The sequence below is a fragment of the Poecilia reticulata genome, chromosome 4 (assembly GCF_904066995.2).
Source record: "Poecilia reticulata chromosome 4, P_reticulata-male-v2, whole genome shotgun sequence".
In the NCBI taxonomy this organism is placed as follows: Eukaryota; Metazoa; Chordata; class Actinopteri; order Cyprinodontiformes; family Poeciliidae; genus Poecilia; species Poecilia reticulata.
The window spans coordinates 21,513,350-21,537,436 of record NC_088833.1 but is presented as its reverse complement, the minus strand read 5'-3'; the positions used below and the strand labels follow the sequence as shown (position 1 = coordinate 21,537,436).

The 24,087-nt window shown below is 41.8% G+C and overlaps 1 protein-coding gene across 1 annotated transcript; it reads left to right on the top strand.

Annotated features, from left to right (window-relative positions):
• The first annotated feature begins 2,588 nt into the window (after positions 1–2,588).
• onecut3a (one cut homeobox 3a) lies at positions 2,589–23,252 on the top strand. Its single transcript, XM_008407127.3, has 2 exons — positions 2,589–4,099; positions 22,623–23,252. The coding sequence occupies exons 1-2, from the start codon at positions 3,061–3,063 to the stop codon at positions 22,913–22,915; spliced, it is 1,332 nt and encodes a 443-aa protein (XP_008405349.1). The 5' UTR covers positions 2,589–3,060; the 3' UTR covers positions 22,916–23,252.
• Positions 23,253–24,087: the final 835 nt, after the last annotated feature.

Genomic DNA, 24,087 nt, shown 5'->3' with positions numbered 1-24,087 from the left:
GAAAAGCGTGACATCTCCCAAAATATTTAATCTCAAACCGTCAAATTTTAGCTATATTTACCGAAAGTCACATACGTTTAAATCTAATTTGATCCTCTTTTTTTATTCTTTTAAAATATAAAATGTACTGACAGAGAAAACATTTTTCATAGTTTAACAGTCAGAATTTAATCCAGCCATTTAAATAATTTGTTCTGCTTTTTGTCAGCGCCAAGTTTAATAGTTCAGCCATACTCTGCAAATTAATATTAAGTCAAGCATAAATATGATCTGTGATTTCTTGTTTGCACAGTTGTTTGAACTTTCCACCTTCTTCCTGACTTTAATGAGTCTCTATTCAAAAGTGGCACATGAGGTGTACAGCTGACAGACTAAGTCATTCAGTGTAAGGAATACACTTGTTTCCAAGACTAATTTACAGCCACATCATTAAGTTTGTAAGTAAGTGTTGTTTTAAATAAATGGGCCCACAAATCAAAATCTGCTCAAAGCTGAGTGCAACGTGGTGCCAACTGTGGAGTGGCAGCATATGGGAGAGAGTGATGAACATTCAAAATGTGTGTGCCATGGACAAAGATAACTATATGCATGAACAAATAAACAAAGAAGAAATAGATTTTTTAAAAATGCATGACTGTTGCCACTACTTATTTTTGTAAATTCATATTAAAAGCACTCATATCTACATATTATGCCTTCACGTCTGTCTAGTGTGGCTGTTTCTTCCCACCTCCACCAAACCTCCTAATTGTATTTGGGGTCCCACTCACTGGTAACGTGAATTGGGCTGCACAGTATTAGAAATGATGTGATGGTCATCGTATTGGTCAATACTGCAACAATCACATCAGTTTGTATAAATCCACACTTTTCATATGATGTTTTTACTATGAGACTCCTTGCTAATGGCAAAATCTGGTATTGGCATACGCAGCATTAATTCCTAACCCATGGATTGTAATAGCCAATAATCATCAGATTCTAGTCTTTTGTAAATTAATATGTTCACAAGCCGACACAGTAAATGATTTATTTGATACTTATAGTACAACTCCATAAACACAAAATTGCACATTTTTGTATCAAGTGTTTGCTGTTTTGTTCATCATCATCATCATCATGATCATTGCGATTGCACTATTAGAAATGTGACAAATCTTTTGTCTCCTTATTATGACCTGTTACCTGAACCTGAGTCTTTTCTTTTGATTCTCTGATTTCACACAGTCAATGTTGCGGTGGCGGTTAGGTCATTTTCTCTTCACTGTTTTGTGTAGAGCAAATCTACCCCAACACCCTAAGGCAACCCACTCTGCTGTTCGCCTTGACTGCTAAGAAATGACACACGGATAAAAAAACAAAACCAAATAAATAATCAGTGGTTAGCCTACACCCAAAAATAAGAACTTTAGTAAATTGTTCAACAAAGCCGATGGTTGCGTATTATTTCGCTTTTGGTTTAATTGTGATCATTTTGGCTTTTTAAAATCAAAATAACACTTTTGATTCTTATATGGTTATAGCCTTTAACCCTTTTCTGAGGTCTTAAATGCAAACTTCAGATTTGTTGACTTTGATGAGAATAAAATCAATCATAGGAATGTTGGTGGTACTACTGCCTTGAATTTGAATAAACTGGAAGCAAAAGCAATATTGAATGGAAAAAACAAATAAATAAATAAATAAGTACAACTCTAGCTAGTTCTCTAAACTCTTTGACCACCTCGATGAAGTTTACACTCTTACTTTCCACTCCAAGACGACCCACACAACCAAATCCAATCCCTCGATCTTGGACGTGCGAGATGCTGTATTGCACCCATATACCCGGGGCTCCTGCAATAGGCACCGCACCAACCTATATCGACGCAGCTCCTGATCCATACGCACTCTGACACTGATGGATGGCTGAAGTGGATTGACATGAGCGAGCGGCGGGTTTCATGCAAGAAGTTTGCAATAAGGGCGTGAGAAGTTTCTTGCGAGCACAGTTTGATTTTGGTGGTCTCAGCCGGTAACCAACGCACATGAGATGCAGGAGAGGGGTCAAAGCCTAGAGGCTATGATGAAATAAAGCTCTGCAGATTTTATGCAGTAATTTTCGCCGGAGGAAAGAAAATAACTTGGAATTGAAAAAGTTATGCTCATGTGCTAAATGGAAAGATGTGGGCTTCATTTGCGGATGAGATCGCTGGGATAAAAGATCAAATATCTAAGGTGTGAAGTTGAATTAAGAAACAGCTTAGTAATACACGGTTTTTGAGCGCGTTTTCTCATCACACTCGTGACATGGCGTGAATCATCAATTAATATTTAACCTTCAACAGAGCAATCACATGCGTTTCTGGCGCCTTTTATCGCAGAAAACAAGGAGCGAGACCTTCTTATCCACCTGAGTGTAAATGTTGCATGCTCTGCAAAAGATTGCACTTTTGTGTTTTTATCTGACAAGCCTAATGCAATCTTTTCTCGGGAATCCGTGGTTCAGTTTGCAACATGAACAACAAAACGCATGACACTCGGTTAGGGCGGGGGGGGGAAGGCGTGGGGAGGAGGGGGCAGTGACGTCAGATTGCCCCCCAGACGGAGAGCGACGAGAGCGAGGATGCACGGCCCGCGGGGGCGCGCACATGCGCACAGACTCGGTCTCGACTTAACAGGAGCGAGAGGGGCGCGTCGATATACACACAGCCGAGCCGAGCAGAGCAGCGCTTTGGGTATAGTAGATGGTGCTGAAGAGTAAGAGTAATCCGGGGCAGGCGCAGACACACTCCACAGACCGAGCTGAGGCTTTTTGGCGGCGCGGGCTTTTCTTTTTGTATGTGTGTGTGTTTGTGTGTGTGTGTGTGAGTGTGAGTGTGTGTGTGCGTGTGTGTGTGTGTGTGTGTGTGGCGATCTTTTAAAACCATGCTGGATTGACCGCAGAGAAAGCAGCTGCAATCAATGGCGTGGCTTTGAAATCGTTGAAAATTTATTGGGAAAGGAGTGTGAGACAGAGCGACAGCGGGGAGAGGGAGAGAGCGGCGAGAGAGAGGGGTGGAAATAAAGATTCTTTCAGCGATGGAGCTTACAATGGAGAACATCGGAAATCTGCACGGCGTGTCTCACTCTCATCAGACAGGCGACTTAATGAACGCCCCGCACGCGCGCCAGTCGTCGGCGTCGCATCGGAACTTGGTGTCGCACGGGCGGTCAGCCATGGTGTCCAGCATGGCCTCCATACTGGAGGGAGCCGGGGACTACCGCACGGACCACGCTCTGTCCGGGCCCCTGCACCCGGCCATGACCATGTCCTGCGACTCCGGGATGAGCCTGAGCAGCACCTACACCACGCTGACGCCGCTGCAGCACCTGCCCCCCATATCCACCGTGTCGGAGAAATTTCACCACCCTCACCCGCATGCTCACCATCACCCGGCGCACCAGCGGCTCGCGGCTGGGAACGTCAGCGGAAGCTTCACCCTGATGAGGGACGACCGCAGTCTCGCCTCCATGAGTAACCTCTACGGCCACTACCCCAAAGACATGTCCGGCATGGGACAGCCCCTGTCCCCGCTCTCCAACGGTCTCGGGTCCTTGCACGGCTCGCAGCAGACCCTGAGCGCCTACGGTCCTGGAGCTCACCTGTCTAACGACAAGATGCTTTCATCGGGGGGGTTCGAGTCCCACGCAGCCATGCTGTCCCGGGGCGATGAGCACCTGGCCCGAGGTCTCGGGGGCCACGGGGCCGGGCTCATGACATCCTTGAACGGCATCCATCATCACAGCCATCCGCACTCTCAGGCAAACGGATCCATGTTGTCGGACCGGGACAGGCAGACGGTGGTGGGAGGAGGGCAGGGAGCCGGGTCGGGACAGGTGGAGGAGATAAACACCAAGGAAGTGGCGCAGCGGATAACGGCGGAGCTCAAGCGCTACAGCATTCCGCAGGCCATCTTCGCACAGAGGATCTTGTGTCGGTCCCAGGGAACTCTGTCCGACCTGCTGCGGAACCCTAAACCGTGGAGTAAACTCAAATCCGGCCGGGAGACGTTCAGGAGGATGTGGAAGTGGCTGCAGGAGCCCGAGTTCCAGCGGATGTCAGCGCTCAGGCTTGCAGGTGAGTGAGGAGACAGCTCCCAACCTGAGTGATGTGGAGGGATCAATCTGTAGTCAATGTGGCGAGACTGCCAATAGCTGCTCAAACAGACATTACTTGAAGTTATTAGTCGATCGTATCGAGTAAAACTTCATCATGACAGTTGGGGTGTTAAATGTTGTGGGGGGAGAGGGGAGGAGGGTGATCTATATTTTGATTAATGCCACAGTCCACGACTGTATAAACACATGCTTGGTGATAAACAAAAGAATCGGATCATGTGCGACCGCAGTCTGCAGACCAGTTTGGTTTGGCGCACATGCAGCACTTTTACGCACGGATACAGACTGGGGCATATTCTATTCGCCTGTGACGTTTTCCTTCTTTCTTTTCTACACACACGTTCAAATAAGTAACCCCTCGCAGAAAAAGGGTCAAATGATGTCAATTTTAATTTGAGATACAGATTTTTGACTGCTAAAAAAAGCTTTAATAAACTACAATAAACGTGATCAAATAATTTAGCAGCCGTCACCAACAAGGGTGCAGTCTGAGGCCTGGCCAGAGCCAGAGGGAGCATGACCTCTTATGGATCGATATTTCAGGTCCAGGCGTCCCCTTTCAGTGTAGCGCACTGATAAAGGATCGATTCGGATCTGAAAGGCAGAGACACAAACAGATGCGTCTTTCTTTGGCCCTGCGCTGTGTTCCCTGTGCACTTTTGGGACATCAACTCTCCAAATTTGATTTAAAGGCCTTCGTGGTCACTCTGCAGCCAAAAAATATATCCGCTGTTTCTTTTTTGTGAAGCAATGTACCCTCGTTACAAGCTCAAACGAATGCCTCGCCGTTTTGATTTCACTCCTTGATCAGTCGTTTCGATTTTTATTGCGCAAAGATTATCACATTAAGACTGTGATTTGAAACCCACACATCCCCGCCCTCGCTTTAAACCCCCCTTTAACACCTGATTAACGGGACATAAATGAAAAACGAAAAAGCCACGGAGATGTGAGTGAAAGGTCCCCCCCTTCTCATCGATGTTTGTGTAAAGACCCCTGTTTAGACGAGCTGCGCCTCCAAACGTCAATCAGCGCTTCTCCGCCGTATTTCAGCGAACAGTTCAATTAAGCGGATATAGTGGCATATTTTAGTTCCAGTCAATGCCCTATTGAAAAGCGCTTAATGGCATGTAAATTGTTCCTTTGCGTATTTAGTGGGGGTTCTGGTAAATAAAGATTTAAACACTCCACAATTGTCTCTTTAAGTGCCACTGCTGTTAAAGCTAATTGGGCTGTGGGGTTTTATATCTTCCACTGGCGGCATCAGGATAAAACCTCCAGTTCAGCTGAAGCCACAGAGCTGTGCAAGTGCACACCTACTGCATATTTCAATGTGGTTGGACTGAGGCCTTCTTAAAGGCGTAAGAGCAACATTTCCCCCCTGCTTTTGCTTGCTCAAACTATATGGAAGACCAGATGTGCCACGATCCTGTAGCTAAATAAACAAGCTCCCTATTAGGTGTGGCGTAAATTGAATGAATATTTTACTGTGCATTTGTTTGCTTTACAGCACTTGTGCTGCAATACACCCAGGTGTGCAACTGGGTATGCTACCCCCCCCCAAGATTAAGTAAATGCCTGACTTCAAACTCAAATTATACCTGAACAACATGTTTAAGAGATTAGAAATTTCAGTACTCTTTTAAATTATTTTGTAGCAGGTGAGAAAATATGCACTAACATATTCATTCCTTTGTTTTTGATAAGTAGGTACTTGAAGACATAAACACAAAAACTGTACTTGAAAACTACTAAACAGACTAGACTACTAAACTACTAGACTAAGTGTTTTATTTTATTGCGCCCAAATTTTATGAGCTGCCAGTAGCAACATACATAAAAAATACTCTTGAAATTTTTTGAAAGCTTTTATTTCATTTGGTTTTGGTGCCCCCTTCTCCAATTCCATCTACCTGCCCCTTGCAAAACTTTCAGGAGATGTCCCTGTGTCTTCTAAGAAGTAAATTAAATAATTTCTGCTGCTTGTCATTGAAACAATTGACTGGTTAACCTGCCCAACAAATCTACTTTTGGTCAATCATTTTAATTAGACAAATGTTATTCTTGCCCATCGACTGAACGGGTAAGGCTAACAGTTAAAAAAAAGTATATGATCTGCTACAAAAGGAGTCTTTGAAATAATTGATACTGTTGTTTTTTTTTTGTTTTTTTTAAAGTAAATTGTAATTTAGCACATATCAAACATATCACGTCACATGTTATAAATAGTACATTTGTTGAATTTGGAAGCAAGGGCTAATGGGTTATTTAATATAGTATTGCGGAATATCTTTGTGCTGAATTGTGGCACATCTGACCCTCCATACATGTGGCCTTCTCTTTGAGCTTAATGTGATCCACTGGCTATGCTTGTAATCAATTATCTCCCCTCAAACTTCCCACCTGATCTGCTGCACGTTTTAAGCGTACACCCTATTGTGCATCACCCTGCCACCACAGCAGATCTCAGGGAAACTCCAGTTGGGCGAAATGACAAATGACTCTTATGCAAATGTCGGGAGCTACATTTTACTTACTGCATTTAAAATCACAATTATCCTCAGAGCACATGTGGGCTGGGAGTGGGAGTTAGTGGGGATTGGAAGGGGGTGGCGGGGTTGTGTTGCTGAAAGTGAGGCTGGGCCATACTCGCTCAGCCACATCAATCAATAAATTCAAATTACTATTCCAAATTCATCACAGTCACACAAATCAATACAGCTGCCCTGCTTAGCTAATGTGAAAATGCCAGTGTCTGCACACACACACACTCAAATGACAATCCACTCCTGAAAGGAAAACAGAACAGAGATATGGGCACTGTTTGGGGGGCTTATCTCGTGTCCTTCACATTGAATCTGCGAGGGGAGAGACGTGCCTCGCAGTTTTAGAAAAGATACCAACGGTGTGACTGTTTCCATAATACTCAGAGCATTGGAGTGTAAACAGGATAAAAACAAACAGCTTATTTGCAAAGCTGTACATGTAATACACAGAGAGAGAGAGACAGGAAGAGGTGAGGTTTGGGAGGCGTTTAAAGATCGCATTAACGATGAAAACAATTCGTCTTTGCATCTGTGTTGAATTCCACACTCCATCTCAATGTATTTGGTCAGGTCAATACAGCCCTGATCGATAAGGATAGCCAGTGCATCTATCAATTATCCCGCCTCAGCACTCTCACCCATTGGTCTCTCCCCTGGAGCAGAGAGAGGAGAAGGGAGGTGGGAACTGGAAAAGGTTGTGGGAGAGGGGACAGCTGTTTTTTTGTTTTGTTTTGTTTTGTTTTTTTAAGGCACACCTTTTTCTTTCTTTGTTTTATCAGGTTGTCTCTGTTGAGTGTAGTTCACTTGTCGGGACATCTTGGCAGTTTGTTTACCTCCATCCTTAAATCAGATACACACAGAAAACATGACATGCTGTAATGCCATGTCTATCTTTAAGAGCAGCAGATTTCATTATTTGAAGGGAGTATGTGTTGTGGCATGTTGAGTTGACTCTTCCTGGGGATAATAGAAAGGACTGGGTGAAAAAAAAAGGAGCAGCATAGGTTAATTTCCATCTGAATGGCTACAGCACGTGCTAGGGTGTGCAGGTCAAGACCCTCAGGACACAGACGGAAAAACATGGAGGAAAATAAGGGGTGGGGAGGCCTCTATTCATGTTTCAATGGACTACAAGCAGTTTGCACAGGCTTAATCCAGGCATAATAATAATACTTTACTCAGCCCCTCCACCTGCACTCTTTCTCCCGAACACTGTGCACACGTGTTGCATGCATATGGCAGATTCATATTTTTGCAATAAATCAAGCAGATGCCATGCTCTCATATTAGGCAGGTGGTCATAATTTGAGATGATTTCCACCTCCATTTTGTTTCAAGCTTTCAAATGAAATGTTCTGCAAATAAAAACAAACATGTCTTAGTGTGAAACTGATATCCAAAAGTGACAAAATACAATAAAGAAATTTAATAAATGCGTTATTGCCATTTGTTTTTGAAGCACACCAATAAGTTATTAGTTGCACATTCAAATTCTGAATTATATCTTAAAGACATGTAATTTTTTTTCAGTGTTAAACAAATTTATGGATCATTTTCTGATTAGCTAATACCTTTTCTTCATCAAAGCAGTGCTACAAACACACTGATTTTGATGGGTAAGGCAGCGCATCAGATTAACTCATGAAGCGCTGCAACAAGCAACAATAAAACAAATACCCAAGAATTTCACATTAAATGCATTTTTGAAAGTTTTATTTGTGCATTTGTTTCCGATTTGTTTGTAAGTTTAAGTGGATATGCAATGATTTCTTTTTTGTTAAATTGTGGCACTTTTGGATCTCCGTATCCCGACTTGCAGCTGGAGGAGTGTTAAATGCAGCCGGCGCTGTCTGTGGTGCTGAAATGCAGATCATGGTGTTCTCCAGCAATCACCAGATTGTTAAATACGTGGTAATATCAATGTATTTTCTTTTTGATTTTTATATATGAATCAGTTTCCAGATTTTGATTAATCAGTTCCTCATTTAAGTAATCACTGGGGGGAGTTTTCAAGTTGAATCGTGGCACTATTTTGACCTCTCTGCAAACGCTGTTGTTCGATGGAGGTGCTGTCCGTGGTTCTGAAATAATCTCTGCACCTCTGCTGAGGACAGTTCAAGGTGCTTCGCTGGAGTTTTACCAGTATCTCCTTAATAGCATTCTGGTAGGCCCCATAAACACCATTATTTCATCCAACAGCTTCCACCCATCGATCAATATTACAATCCACAATCGCGTCAATCACACCACACTGCATCCTGCTTTCCTGTCCAGCACTGAGCCCACCGGGGTTTCCATTTAAATCACGTCTCCAGTCTCTTCTAAGAGCCCGCCTGCAAGGTCGTCTATATTTTGCAACACCTTCAAAAATATCCCAAATGCAACAGGCTGAAAATACTTGTTGGTCATTCATTCATTTATTTATTTATTTTTTAAAACGTGCATTAAGTCGAACATGAAGTTGGCAAGTGTTTTAATGCAGAATCATCCGAATCTAGATTTTCTTCATAAAGAAAACGGCTTGATGTCGGTCTGTGAAATGATCGATAGGGGGAACTTTAATAATTGATGCATGAGGTGGGGGGGGGGGCAGGTGGGAGGGGGATAGGGGCGTAAACAGTGCATCTGTGGTTTCAGAGCCTCCTTGTTCGTTAAGCACACCAACGTGCTGTAAGTACCGAGACACACATGTAACAAGCATCGCCTTTGCAATCCCCTGGTGGGAGAGCAACAGCCATTTTCGTGCAGGTTATACCTCGGGGCTATTTTGGTTTAAATCCCCGGCTCATTCCAGATGAAATGACACTTCATGTCCAGCATCATTAAATCTGCAACCCACCACGGAGAGCCCGGATGACATATTTCAGATAATCCGCGATGTTTTAGATACAAATTAACTATATATGTGAAGTGGATGTCCTGCAAATGTGTTTTGTTAACGCACGCTTGCAAAAAAAAAAAAACACAGAGCAAATCCCCAGTGTTACAGCACAGCCATGTGCTGCTGCCTGTCGCCTCTTCGTTTCTTCCCTCCTGTATGTATGTATGTATGTGATCGGGATGTAGAGTGCGTATATATATATGCGCCACATTGTTAAGGCCCTGAATCTGTATCGATTTCCATTCCTCTGCCTCTTCTTCCCATCTCTGGAGCTACGCCATGATGCGCGCAGCTCCCCAACCCCCCCATTTTCCCTCCATCCCCACCGTGCAACACCTTTCCTCCCATTAACAGCTCACCTTTCAAAACAGATTCGCGAATAAAACTCTCACGCAGCTCGCGCACCATCTCTGGCCAGAAACTGTCAAATCCGAGAGGTTTAACGGCTCCCCTCGATTTCTGCGATAGACTGGGATTAGCAGCACGAGACGACTTATGGTTCAGATTGAACTTCTTTTTACTCATCGCACATCACACACACACACACACACACACACACACACACACACACACACACACACACACACACACACACACACACACACACACACACACACACACACCGATCCGTCCTGCATACACACACAGACATGCTCTGACCACACTTATTAATAAATAAATAAAATAATGGAATTTAAATAGAAAACAGAAAAAGCCTGACTGGAGCACAGAGATTGGATATTGTCTTCCATATCTCGGCTCATTTCCCCTTCAGTGCGCGCGCGCGCACACACACACACACACACACACTCGCGTGTTCCAATTCACACGAGGATACGTGGTTAGCAATTATAAATGCTGCAGAGGTCTGGACTCTGTACAGTCTCGGATCCCGTCTCTTCTATTTTAGATGATCAATCCCTACGCTGCTCCGTCGCCCCCTCGCCGAAGCGGATCGATAGGAGAGAATGACCTTTAAATCAAATTGCTGGCAGAGTCAACGCAATGCACGCGGCCCAGCATAAAGGGTTAATGGCACCGCGCGCTCGCGCGCAAACATACACAAAAGCCTCCCAAAACATGAGACAATCAGGAATAAATCAAATTACTTCAACTTGTAGGTGTGTGTTTTGAAGCGGAAACGCTGCGCAAAAAAAAAAAAAAAAAAAAGGATTTCAGAATGTGATACAAACAGTGGCGGTTCTTGCATGACTGCCGGCCTGAATTAGCCCTTCCCTCTGAGACCACCCCCCATCCAACCAGGTGGGTGGACACCCACTACATCATCGACTAAACCCATTTTGCAAAACAAACAACTTCTTACAACTTACAGCCAGTTTAAATTGTATTATATGAGAATTTTGATTTGGTGACATAGCCAAAAGACACCAATGTCGGATTTTCTGCATTTATCACCTCTAATTTTATAATTTAGTAACAGTTAGACTGACCTTAACACAAATGTGTTCTGTTTGACCCCTTGGATTCATCTCTTCACATGACTTGTTGAAGAAATAGCAATAGGTGTGTTTGGAGGCAAGTTTACTCATCAATATAGGCAAGTTTACTATATTGAAAAGCACGGCATGCTTTTCAATATATTCTAGCTAGCTATCACCCAGGACAGGGGTCACCTGTCCTGGGTGAACCCCGCCTCTCGCCCGGAACGTTAACTGGAGATGGGCACCAGCAACCCTCCTGAACCCAATAAGAGACAAGGGTGTAAAGAAAATGGATGGATGGATGGATGGATGGATGGATGGATGGATGGATGGATGGATGGATGGATGGATAGATAGATAGATAGATAGATAGATAGATAGATAGATAGATAGATAGATAGATAGATAGATAGATAGATAGATAGATAGATAGATAGATAGATAGATAGATAGATCTTAATCTTTGATTTAAAGAATCTCATTTCAGTGTTGAAGTCTATTTTAATGTAGTCCAGATAAAACTGGAGGGCTGAATGGGAAACAATGATTCAGATTAGCGATGAAGCAATTAATCAAACAAGAACTGTGAATTAGCCAATAATCACTTAACCAACTCCGATCAGTGATTTGCAGGTCAAATACCAACCACATTGATTTTTTTTCCATTCATGTTTTTTTTTTTAATGCACAATAAAACTCCCAACATTTAATTTCTATAAATGGCAACGGTTTGTAATTTGATTCACTTTTTAAAAAAGTTTATTAAACATAAGACAAGGTTGGGTAAGTTTTGGTACATTAGTTGGAGACGTTATTGTATTCATTTAATTTTTGGTTGGTTTTAAAACTGTTTTCTTATCATTTGAAACAAAAAGGATTCAAATTTGTCATGATTGGAACCAAAAAGAAACCGATTAACACAGATCTAATTCAGAAGGCAACCTAAATCTATATTCCTATCAACTGGACATGTGAATTACTATCTGAAAACTTATTTCAGATACTCCCAGAACTGAGCAAATTACTTATTTTTATTTTTTTGTTTTCTTTCTGTTCTGTGCCTCCAGATCTATATGACCCTGAGGTGTGAGCCTTTCCCCACACCAAAAACCTCAACTGCGTGGCTCTGTGTTTGTGTAATGGTGAAGTGGGGAAAAACAAACAAAAAAAACAAAAACAAAAAAAAAACTAATCAGACTGTGAGCTTTTGACCCTTGACAATCTGTGGCAGTTTACATAAGAGTCAGTTCAACCAGCAGACTGTTGTGCAATTAAAATGCTGATCAGTCCACATCAGCAAAGTGCTGATTGAGTTTAGTCTGTCGTTATATAACACCGAGGGGTACCTCTCTCTCCAAAAAAAAAGAAGAAATAAATAAAAATAAAAAGTAATAAATAAATAAATAAATAAATAAATAAATAAATAAATAAATAGTAATAAATAAATAAATAAATAGAGCGTCTGCTTTTCTGCATTTTCTGTCCTCATCACTGTCAAAGATTAACAGTCTCGACAAAAGTCAAAACTTCATCTTTGTCCGGACAGAAAATCAACTGTGATATGAAGTGTCAGAGGTTCCTGCTCACACGCTGAGGGAGATTCTCAACGACGGCTTTTATTTATTTAATTATTTATTTTTGTATCTTTTAAAACTGGTGAGATGGAGAGCAACCCCCTCCGCCCACCACCACGCCATCCCCAAAAATGTGTTAAATCAGCGTGTAGCGGCGCTGAAGCTGCACTGATTCCGCACACCGGGAGCTTATCTGAAGCTCTGACAGGTCATCGCTTATTAAAGGGCCGATAATGGCTGGTTTAATGCGCGGGGTAAAAAACACAAGGCAAGGACATTGTCCGTGCAATTACACGGAGAATAGAGGAAGGAATCCAGTTGATAAGTTTTCTACAAAATAAAAAGTAATTTAATGTCACGTTGGGTGCAAAAATCGTATTCAATTGAGATAAATGTGTGTGTGGGTTTTTTTCCCCCTCCAAACGCTCATTCATATTATAATTTAGATTTAAAAAAAAAAACATAAATGAGAATAGAAAATACGCATATTCTGTCTTCGGGACAGCGTTAAACAAAAGATATTGAAAGCAAATCTTTTTGTACTATAAAGTGGTAACGCTCTGACCTTAGAGGCTCCAGTTGAACGGAGGACAATTATCTCTATGGAGAAATATCAAATTAAGCAAAAACCAAGTTTAAATTAAGTTCAAAGCCTGGAAACAACAAATTATCTTTAAAAATATTAGAGTCTACAGATGGTTTGTATGGAGACAGTATAGGTCTGTCTGCAGCTTCGATCGCATCAAAACCACAAAACACACACACCCACCCATCCACCCTCTTGGACCCCCTCACCCCCTCCCACACACACACATGCGGCTAATCGTACCCACAGATGCAACCCGAAACTCCGGTTGGGCAACCCCACAAAGATCAACAAAGGAGCAAAACGGCTGCGAAATCAATTGATGAATGAATCGATGTGAGCCCATAAAGCATGTGTGTTACATGTTATTACAAATAACAAACTGGCTGCGGGTTATTCAGAGATTAATAATTTTGGCTGCTCTTATGAGGTGAAAAAAAAAATCGCTAACAATTGTTCTCGGGAAAAATTTGGGAGAAAACAGAAAGACGTGTGTGTGCGTATGTTTAGGTGTGTGTGTGTGTGTGTGTGTGCATAAGCCAAACCCCGCTAGTTTTTAAGGCTGCATATGTTTTTGAGGCAATAATAATTAAGTATAGTTACTATTACACACTTTTTTTGTTTTATTAATTCTTTATGAAATGTTTTTTTACTCTTATATTATTATTATTATTATTATAAAATAGATTGCTTTTTTTTTTTTTTTTAGCAAAATTAAGAAAAGAACCACCATAAACTGCTAAATATTAACTATATTCTATCCCATAAAGTAGACATGGGACAGATCGCCTATTTTAATTTTAAAAAAATTGATTTCTAAACTAAAAAAAAAAAAAAAAAGTTAAAACAGCCTCTGCAGTTTATTACAATGCAACGCCAACTCACAAGTCCATATATTTCCATTTGCTTTGTTTTGCACAGCAGAAGCAGCCTGGATATTAACGCAATCAAATCAGCGCAATAATTCTCGACTCTCATATATATCTCTGTTGACTGTATCTGCACATGGGAGGAGGTGAGGGGATGAATTGAATTTCAGAAATTCCTGCATATTAAAAAAAATCTGCTCCTGCATTCCCGGAGGACAGGCGAGCGGTGTCATTTGACTGCAAATCAGCTGGAAGATTCTCCTGCGACAAAACAGGAGACTGGAGGAGGAGGCGACACCTCGAACAATCGCTGAAATTTGGAGAGGTAACGTCCAAAATACATAGCGCAATATGTAATTTAATTACTACAAATTTAATCTAGAAATATACGAATGACATAAAAACAGAACAAAGCAAAAGAAAAAATAACCAACGTGTAGTTAATTATATTAAAAAAAGGGGGCAAACTTCGACCTAAACGACCTCTGCATAGGCTGTCATATAATCCCGCGAGACTTTAAAGCTGTTAATGGTTAAAAAACATAAGGCTCGTCATTTATCTAGCTTTCTCTCAATATTTTTAATGAAACAAATATGAAAAAAAACCCCGCTAGTTACCGCAATTACAATTTTTAAGGATACTGAGAAGCAATTCAATTCTAAGCGTATTCCCAATTATAAAAAAGAAGATTATATGAACGAGAGACTAAATCATCAAGATTTTCGGAAACAAAATAATAAAAACAATCAAATCCACAAAATAAAATAAATAAATAAATAAATAATGCCTACTATTGGCAACATAGAAATTCATCTAAATAAAGGAGGAATAGAAGTTTTTCACTCTACCTTTAGAAAATGAAAGCGCCTTGAATATTAGAATTACCACGCATAACTGGTCAAAGTAATTTGACTCCGGATCAATGATGATCATCACAGTAAAGAGTGTAATGCCAACAACGGATCGGCTCATGTACAAACACACACAGATATAAGTGGCCAAAACATATATATATATATATATATATATATATATATATATATATATATATATATATATATATATATATATATATATATATATATATATATATAAATGCAGGTTAAAATTTCCGTCAGCTTCTCTCAGTCATCAGGTGCTTAAATGGCTGAGTGCATTTAATTATCTAAAGCCTCATAAGAGCATGATCATCACAGGCAGCAGTCTCAACTGATTATTGAATTTTCCTAACACGATGCCATTTCTTGAATCACCCCCGCGTTTCTAATAACACACTACGATTCTTTCTTTTTTCTTTTTTTTTGTGACGCGTTAAATAACACCGTATTTGCCCACAGCTCCAACAATGCACGATCTATTTTTATTATTAATATTTTGTATTTATTTATTTATTTATTTATTTATTTATTTATTTTAAGCTCATCTATAAAGAAAGAGGCGCCTACTGCAGGAATTAAAGGTTTGGAAGTGAAGTTTTTCCACTGAGTTTAGGTTGAAGTGTTATTGAAGTGCTTGGGAAGAAATGCCTCGCAGCTGAGTCGCAGGGAAAGGCAAACAAACAAATTGTCCCGCTTCATCAGTATATTAACACTAATTCTCACCCATTACATTAAGGACTATTGAGCTGGAAGTGATCTGGCCACTGGTGAAAGACACAAACAGGGCTTGGCACTGTCCTGCAACCAAATGCCAAACGCAACAACTTTCTGTGGGAGGAGGAGAGAAGATGGCCGTGTGGAAATATAGACTGAGCGCTGCTATGAATCTTCAGGGCGGCAGTCCATGTTAAACAGCGGGGAAGTTCATTAAAAAAAATAAAAAAAAACAGGAGGGGGGTTAAATAGCGAAGCTGCAGTCCTAGAATATAAGAGCTGCACTAGTGTGAGCACAGACGCGCTGAACTGGAACCAGTAAACACGTTGCTGGTAAATTAATTCAATCAGAAACCCTTGTGGCTCCCCGCCGCTTCGGGGTTCTGGGACAGGACTTTAAGGACGGAGGTGGAAAAATGAGGGCGAATTTTGTATGCAAGTGTGCAGGCCATGCTCGTTTCATATGAAAACCACTATAGGCGCAATATTAGGCGGTTTGACTTTCTCATTATGAGCAGGAAGGGCAGCGATGATCAATAGATGATTAATGCTGCAGATGGACTCACATCTGCAGTCAGCTGTGAATATTTAGCATCACAGCCGGAACAGGTGATGATTATTTACTCCTTCTTTCTGATTCAAGCAGCAAATAAGCCGGATCATCACACGGCTTCCTGAACACCCTCCAAAAATAAAAAATAAAAATCTGAGAGTGTTTCACGAAATATTAATTTATTTTGCGCCTCATATCCTTTCGGAATCTCCCCTCCTGCCCCTCTCTGAGGTATAATTAATTGGACGAACTGAATTTCACACACAAATTATTCACGAATATATCGATCGATATTGAACACCCAGGGCCCCTCTCTTAACCTCGCTTGGTTTGTCGCGAGGCGAAGAATATTAATGTCATCAGTGAAAGAAAAAAAGAGGGATAAATCATTCATTGAGGAATCTCCATTATATATATATATATATATATATATATATATGGCGGTAAAGAACGGCCAGGACAAACAATAGCTGCTAATCAATCTCCGCTTCTTAAGCGTGTGTAATCCATTCATACTGAGCTGCTGTATTCACAGATCTATACAGCGAGTTATAGAAATCACAGCCCTCTCCTATCAGCAGGATGTGCACCTCAGAAAACACCAAACCAGGATTTTTGCTCTTGTCCGGGCTGCTTTGTGCATGAGTTTATGTCGGTCTCTCTGCTCGGTGCCTACTGTAGCTCTAAAAGCTGCAATGATCGATTTCCCCCAACCCCCCTCGCCCACCCACTCCCCCCTCCACACTCCCTCCCCTCCATCTTTTCTACGCCGAGCTTGGTTCAGTAATCAGGGCCCCCTTCCTCACCGATCGATCGATATTGATTACTAAATCCAGCGCCTGTAGCAAAGGCAAAGCGCACTATATGGCGCCCCCAGTGCAGCCGGGCCACGACGAGAGCGCCCCCTGCCGAGCCAACCGGCGCCAAGCTGGCCGGTCGATGAAGGGATGAGGGACGTGACTATCCGGTGAAGGAGATGGGACTGTTTACAGCTGATTGTGTGGAGGAGACATTTAAAGACAGTCATTACTCCCGCTGATTTCTTGGAGAAAATAGGTGCGTTTATTGTGAGCGTGTTTATATGCTGGCGTTCTTTTTTTTTAAGGTGCTAAAGAAAAATAAATCCCGGAACAATCTAGCAAAAAAGGCTCCTGATCTGTCGTCTGAATGTCTCCCATAGACGCTTAAACCTGAAGCAAGCATATATACACATTTGGAAAGAAATCCTATTTGTAACTACAGGTGCATGTGGCTTTTACTTTCTGCTACGGAAGTCCTGAAAGGCAAATGGCGGAACCCCCCACCAAAAAAACCCCTCCATCTATGAGTGACTAAAACGCATTTAATCACCAGATCTCATAAACAAATTACAAATCTGTGTTTCGTTTTGATTCTGCCCCTAAAAGACAAGAAAATACATGTGCAATAGCCATTCTATTTTTGACTCTCTATATTAATAATCTCCTCCTCTTCAGTCCTGAAAAGCAGGCGTTGAAAGAATAATTTCTGAGGTTCAGTTTTTGTTTTTGTAATACCTCTTTTGTCCACAAGAGAATACAATGAACTCCTGGCTGAGTCTAGGTGATTTTCTCAAGTTTTAGTGCCATCTGCTTTGTGCAAACGTGCAATGTCCCCTTTCGTAGCCAGGAGAGTAATTAAGCTGGAAAAATAAAATCATCATTCAAGGAAAGTTTATTTTTTTCTCACTTGTCGGGGCTGAGTGTGAAAAAACAAAACAAAACAAAACAAAAAACATTTTGGATGTTCATCAAATTGACGAGAAAGACTAAAGCAGTAAAATTATAATTGAATTGATTAATTGGAATAAGTGAAACAGAAGAATAGAGATATTAAAATAACATCTTATATTCATTAATAACTACATATGAATAATGTTTTGAATGTAACTAAGAACTGCCAAAACTGATACAAGTGCAGCTTTTTCAGAAAACTGAATCCCTGTGAAAAACATCTCAAGTAAGCACCACATTACATTTTTATTCACAACTGTGTTGCATCACAATAAAGAGAGCTGTCAGAGAATCAGAATTAATTGTCCATTTTGGAAATCTCAGCAGAGCAGCACACATTTTTGATGCAAGCTTCAAGAACTGAAACGGAGAGATCCTGAAGCGAATGTATAAGACTTCACGTTTTTCCAATAAAAGTAGCTTATCCATTTTCACGGTGCTGCTAGAGATGTAGAGATCTGTAGGTTGAATAGACATGTCACACATGACAGTTCCTTTCGGGACTTCAAACGGACCCAGCCGGGCTGTGACGTTTGTTCAGGCTCGCCGCCCAGCTGGGAGACAAATCCCCTTCCATTGGAAGTTTGATCCAGACAGACCGGCTTTTCTCTGATGGGTGTCAAGCTGCAACTTCTCCCTGATCTGTATGATCCTACACCAAAATGTGCAAGAAAGAAAAAAAAAATCCCCACATCAGGATTGAGCTTGTAAGAACACAAATGACACAATAAAGATAAATCAGGAAAATAGGTGTAATGTTTTCGGTTTTTACCTAGTTAAATATATTCACCAACTAAAAAAAAAAAGCTTATATATATATATATATATATATATATATATATATATATATATATATATATATATATATATATATATATATATATATATATATATATATATATCTATATATATATATATATACACACACACACACACACTTCTTGGCAGTGCAGCTATAGATTATTGCCATATTGATGACTAAAGAAAATCTATCACACAAGCTACCCTGTAGTATTTGTTTCCTGGTATTAGTGGTGGTATTGAATTTCGCCTGTGTTTGCATCTAAATGTCAAAGAAAATATGAGTCAAATATGTTAAAATCATGCCGGTTAGAAAACGAAACAAAACTAATTCTGCAACAGGATTGGAAAAGCCCAAAATGCTTAATCGCAACCACATCACTGTTCTCAATATTCACATGTCAAAGGACTGCCTTGATACAAGTTTTATTAGGTTATATCTCAAATAGTTATGCATTAATTTTTTGCACATTGATAAAATGTGCAGTCAGCCTCAACGACTGACATTTCTTGATTGCAACACCTAATATAACTTCAAGTTGCTGCAAATAGAGACTCTAATTCATCCCAATATATTCGTCACAGTATAAAAATGTCATAATGTTGTGCAACCCTAAAAATGATTTGATATCAGAAAATATAAAATCCAGCTTTTATCCAAAGAAATGTTGTGAAATTTCTCCAACTGTAAATCCATTTTTCTTGTCCTGTTTTTTTCCTTTTCCCTTTTTGCTCCTGAAACTTTAATAAATCAAAGCACTATATGTGACGATATGCCGAATGTATAGACACAAGCAATGCTTTTGGACTAATCCGAGTGCGGCACATTAGCACCGGCGTTGATTTGAAATATGAAGATGATGGATGTGAAAGTGTGCAGGTTAGACATCTGTAGTAAACAGATTGGACTGCAATGGCTGATCAATGGGCTCTGTTCCACTGTAATTAGACACACAGAGCCACTGGTTGGCTCCAGCCACTTCAGCATAATCACAGCCACCCTTAAAAAAAAAACACACACACGCACAAATGCACGCACACACACACACACACACACAGCAGAAGAACATAGAAGAAAAAAAAAAAATCCATCACTAAATGCATCCAGACGCACGTACCCACAGTGAGAGAGTGAGACATTTACTGAAGGAGGTATGAAAGTATGAGACAATACGGACGGCGGCAGGTGGAGGCCCCGCTGGGACGCCATCTTTCTCTCTCCGATTTGCTCTCTTTTAATTGAGACGGTGGGGAAGCTGAGTGAGACGCGCGGTCCGTTCTGGGAGGATTCGATCCTTGGTCAGCGGGGGAACATGTGGCTGCAGAGGTGAAGCTTTAACCATCCTCACACACACACGCACATGCACACACACGCACATGCACACACACGTCCTCCTACACCATTCCTACCTTTTACTTTCCACCTGTCTGCTGCTTTCCACACGTCTCCTTCAAGTACACCGAGTTACAACACACTTACCCACATACAGCACTCTATTAACTATTAATTTCTGTGTTCGCAACACACATCCCCTTCACCCCGTCGGACCCCCTCCCAAATGCAGGAGCGCACAGTTTTTCTTTTGAAAATTGCTCTGTGTACGGGAAGGGGGCTCATAGCAGCCAGTGCAAGCACCTCTCAAGTGTTTGTGTTTGGGGAAAGAGAGGAGATGGGGTGGGGGGGCGGGTAGGAGGGTTTATAAATACCCTCTCAGAGCTCTATAGAGTGGGCTCCAGTGGGCTCTGTTTGAAGTAACAGACTGTAGACCTGCTGGGGGGGATCTGACCTCAGTCCCTACAGAAACCCCCCCCACCCCCTCCAATTCCTACAGCAAGTCGGTCAATATCTTGCTTTCTCCTTCACATGAACGCCCCTCCTTCCCCTTCTCGACTCTCCTCTTTGGTTCTTACACACACACACGCACGCACGCACACGCACACCTACACACACACACTTTGTCTCACTCGTTCATCTTTTATTTTCTTGTCTCTATTCTTTCCCCGTCTCCTCTATCTCTCATTTACACACACACGCACACACATAGACACCGAAACACACAAAATGCTTACTTTTGTGCATCAGTCACTCAGTCCCCCATTGCGACTCAAACTGCATTAATATTGAATCAAACAGCAGTGTCTCCAGCTAGCAGGCAACAGCCAGTCCCGCTGCCTTGCCCTCCCCACCCAGTCCTTCTCTCACTGCAGGCTGGCTCCCTGTCTGCACTCCGCAGGATGGAAGGAATATTCCCACTGGGCAGGACGCATGGATTAGCTTTAAATCAACTTTAATATGGCAATAGAGATAGAGCTGTGGCATCGCTGCTGGTGCATAGGCTAGTTTTTATGTGTCTAAGTAGTAGTTAATACAGTCCCTTGCAATAGTATTTATGCCACTTGCACCTTTTCTCGTCTTGTCTCCTGGCAACCAGAGACTTCAACTTCTTTTATTGAGATTTTATGTGACACACGACCACAAACTTGTACATATTTGCGAAGCATCTGGAAAGTGTGCCCGTCTTACAAATCAAAATCTGAAAAGTTCATCATGCATTTGCATTTATTGCCCCTTTTACTTTGATACATTCAAATGTCAGCTAGAGCCGGTTTGTTCTGAGCATGAATAAAGCTTTGGAAAGAGAAAATTAGTGAACAAACAGCATCATGAAGATCAACAAAAACAGTAGACGGGGTTAGGAATGGAGTTGTGAGGAAGATTATAGCACATTTATGTTTTAAAGCAAACTGTCCGAGCTTAAATCATCTCACAGAATGCTATTCCATCCCTTATCTGAATATGAGGTGTAGCATGAAGCAAACTTACTTAGGCATTGCTGACCTCATAAAATGCCAGACAGGATTAGAGAGAAAGTCAAGAGGCCTCTGAAATTTCTGGAGAAGAACAACAGCGCAGGCTTGAGACTCTGCTGACAGCACAACTATTAAGATATAAATAAATATGGCCTCCATAACAAAGAAGCAAAAATAACATCATTGTTAAAAGAAACTCTGAAGAAGTCCCATTTAAAGTTTGTTGCACACCGCATAGGGGAAGCAACTTTTTGGCCAGCTTGCAAAACAATGGCTGTGGGTGGAGGGGGGGAGCTAATACTCACCATGAAACATGGTGGTGGCAGCATCATGCTGTGGGGATGCCTCTTTTCAGCAGGGATAGAGGAGCGGAACTGAGCTGATAGGAAAAGGAAAAAGAAAAGATTTGAGTATAGGACAGATGTCCGTCCTTCAGCAGAAGAATGACGCTAAATAAGCAGCCACAGCTACAACAGAATGATTTTAATGAAACGTATTCATGTATGAGAATGACCTAGTCCAAGTCAAGACCTGAAATGAACAGAGAACACCTAATAGATGACATTCCCACCCGCTCTCCATCCAGTTTGACTGATGTCGAGCTAAGGAAAACATTTCTATCTGTAAAATTTTGTTATACATTGTGGTGGTTACAAAAAAAGAAATAAATCACAGATGCAACTGGACTAAAATTGACTGGATACAAATGTTCATACCACACCTTTCATTTAACTGTCAAATTGTCAAACAAACAAAATAGACAACTACACGTAATTTTTTCTCCACTTTAAAATCACACATGCCTTTGTGTTGGTAATTTCCCATGAAATATCAGTAAACACTGGTGTTTGTGACGGAAATATGACAAAATGTGAAAAAAGTCCAATTAAATCGATAAATACATTTGCAAGGCGCTTTTATTCACCTCCACCAACTGTCTTTTTGTTTTGTCGTCGTGAAAACAGTCACTGCTGTGTATTTACCTTGTATTTTTGTCCTGTTTGTTTCTTTTCTTTCCCTCCTCTGCTTTCCCGCTCTCATCGCCATCCCTCCCACCGCTGCCACCCAAACCAAGCCTGCAAGCGCAAAGAACAGGAGCAACACAAGGACCGCAACACAGCGCCCAAGAAGCAGCGTCTAGTCTTCACGGACCTGCAGCGCCGCACGCTCATCGCCATCTTCAAGGAGAACAAACGCCCGTCCAAGGAAATGCAGATCACCATCTCCCAGCAGCTCGGCCTGGAGCTCAGCACCGTCAGCAACTTCTTCATGAACGCGCGCCGCCGCTGCGTGGATCGCTGGCACGACGACCACGGCGCCAGCCCCGGGCAGCCGGGGACCTCCACCACCACCTTCTCCAAGGCCTGAGAGGAGAAGGAGGAGGAATAGGAGGCCTTCAAAGAGGGCTGGGGAACCAGGCTGGAGCAGCAGGCGTCACAAGGAGGTGGCTGTGAAACCTGTCTCTGATGACCCCACCTGACCCTGGACTGCCCGGGAGGAAAAAAACAAAAATACAAAAAAAAAAAAAAAAAAAACCCTTCGTGCCATGCAATCATCATTCTTGTCAGTCAAAATCTCAAGCTCTCACCTGGAAGAAGCAGAATCTTAAGAGGTGAGGTGTGAAGTCAGGTTCACTCTGCTCTACTCACACAAGGACAATCATTGATTTAGTCTGGGGTTTTTTTTCTTTTTTTTTTTTTGCTTTTGAGAACATTTTTACATCTGACAAAGCAAAGAGACACCAAAGATTTGATCATTTTCTTGGACGGTTTCTACGTTTTGCCAGCCTCCTCCTTCAACTCACCTCCTTTGTGTCTGCCTCCTTTTTCACGCCCTCTCTGTGGAAGCAACAAGGGCGAAAGAACGGCAATAAATCTGACAACAGCACATAGCCTTATTATCAGTGCCCCATCCTGCACATTCACACACGGTGAGACGGAGAGAAGGCCGTCGTGAGTTAAACAGTGCAGCCTGTGAAAAAAACAACAAAAAAACAACAAGGCTTTCCAATTCTCTGCCTCCACTTCCACCCTTTGTATCCCCCCTCCTGTAGTCTCCTTCATTCCTCAGCCCAAGGTATTCCCTGATGGCCAGCCATTTCAGAGAGCAGCTCAGGCTGATCATACAGCAAACTAATGAATTGAAAAATGAATCGATGCAGACGGAGAAAGTGGCTCCTTGACCCCCACCTCCCCTTTCTGCCTCCTGAAGGTGAAACTCAAGACGCTCAGCAGGAGATCCTCACCTCTTCCAGGCCCAGGTTATATTTTTGCACAGATGTCAAAGGGCCTGCAGGGAGAGATGTCATTGTTACTCCGAGCCTGAGCGTATGGAGTCTGAGTTTCCCTGACCAAAAAGGAGAGGCCGGCACGATGTCTGGACATGCTCTTTGTTCTGCTGGGAGCTCGAATCAATAACCGGGAACCGAACGATGACAACAACACGCTCGGGCATCCAGCCAAACTACATTACAGCTGCATATTAAAAGAAAAAAGAAAAAAAAAAAGCAGAGGAGCACACAGAAGACGACACACAAAGGC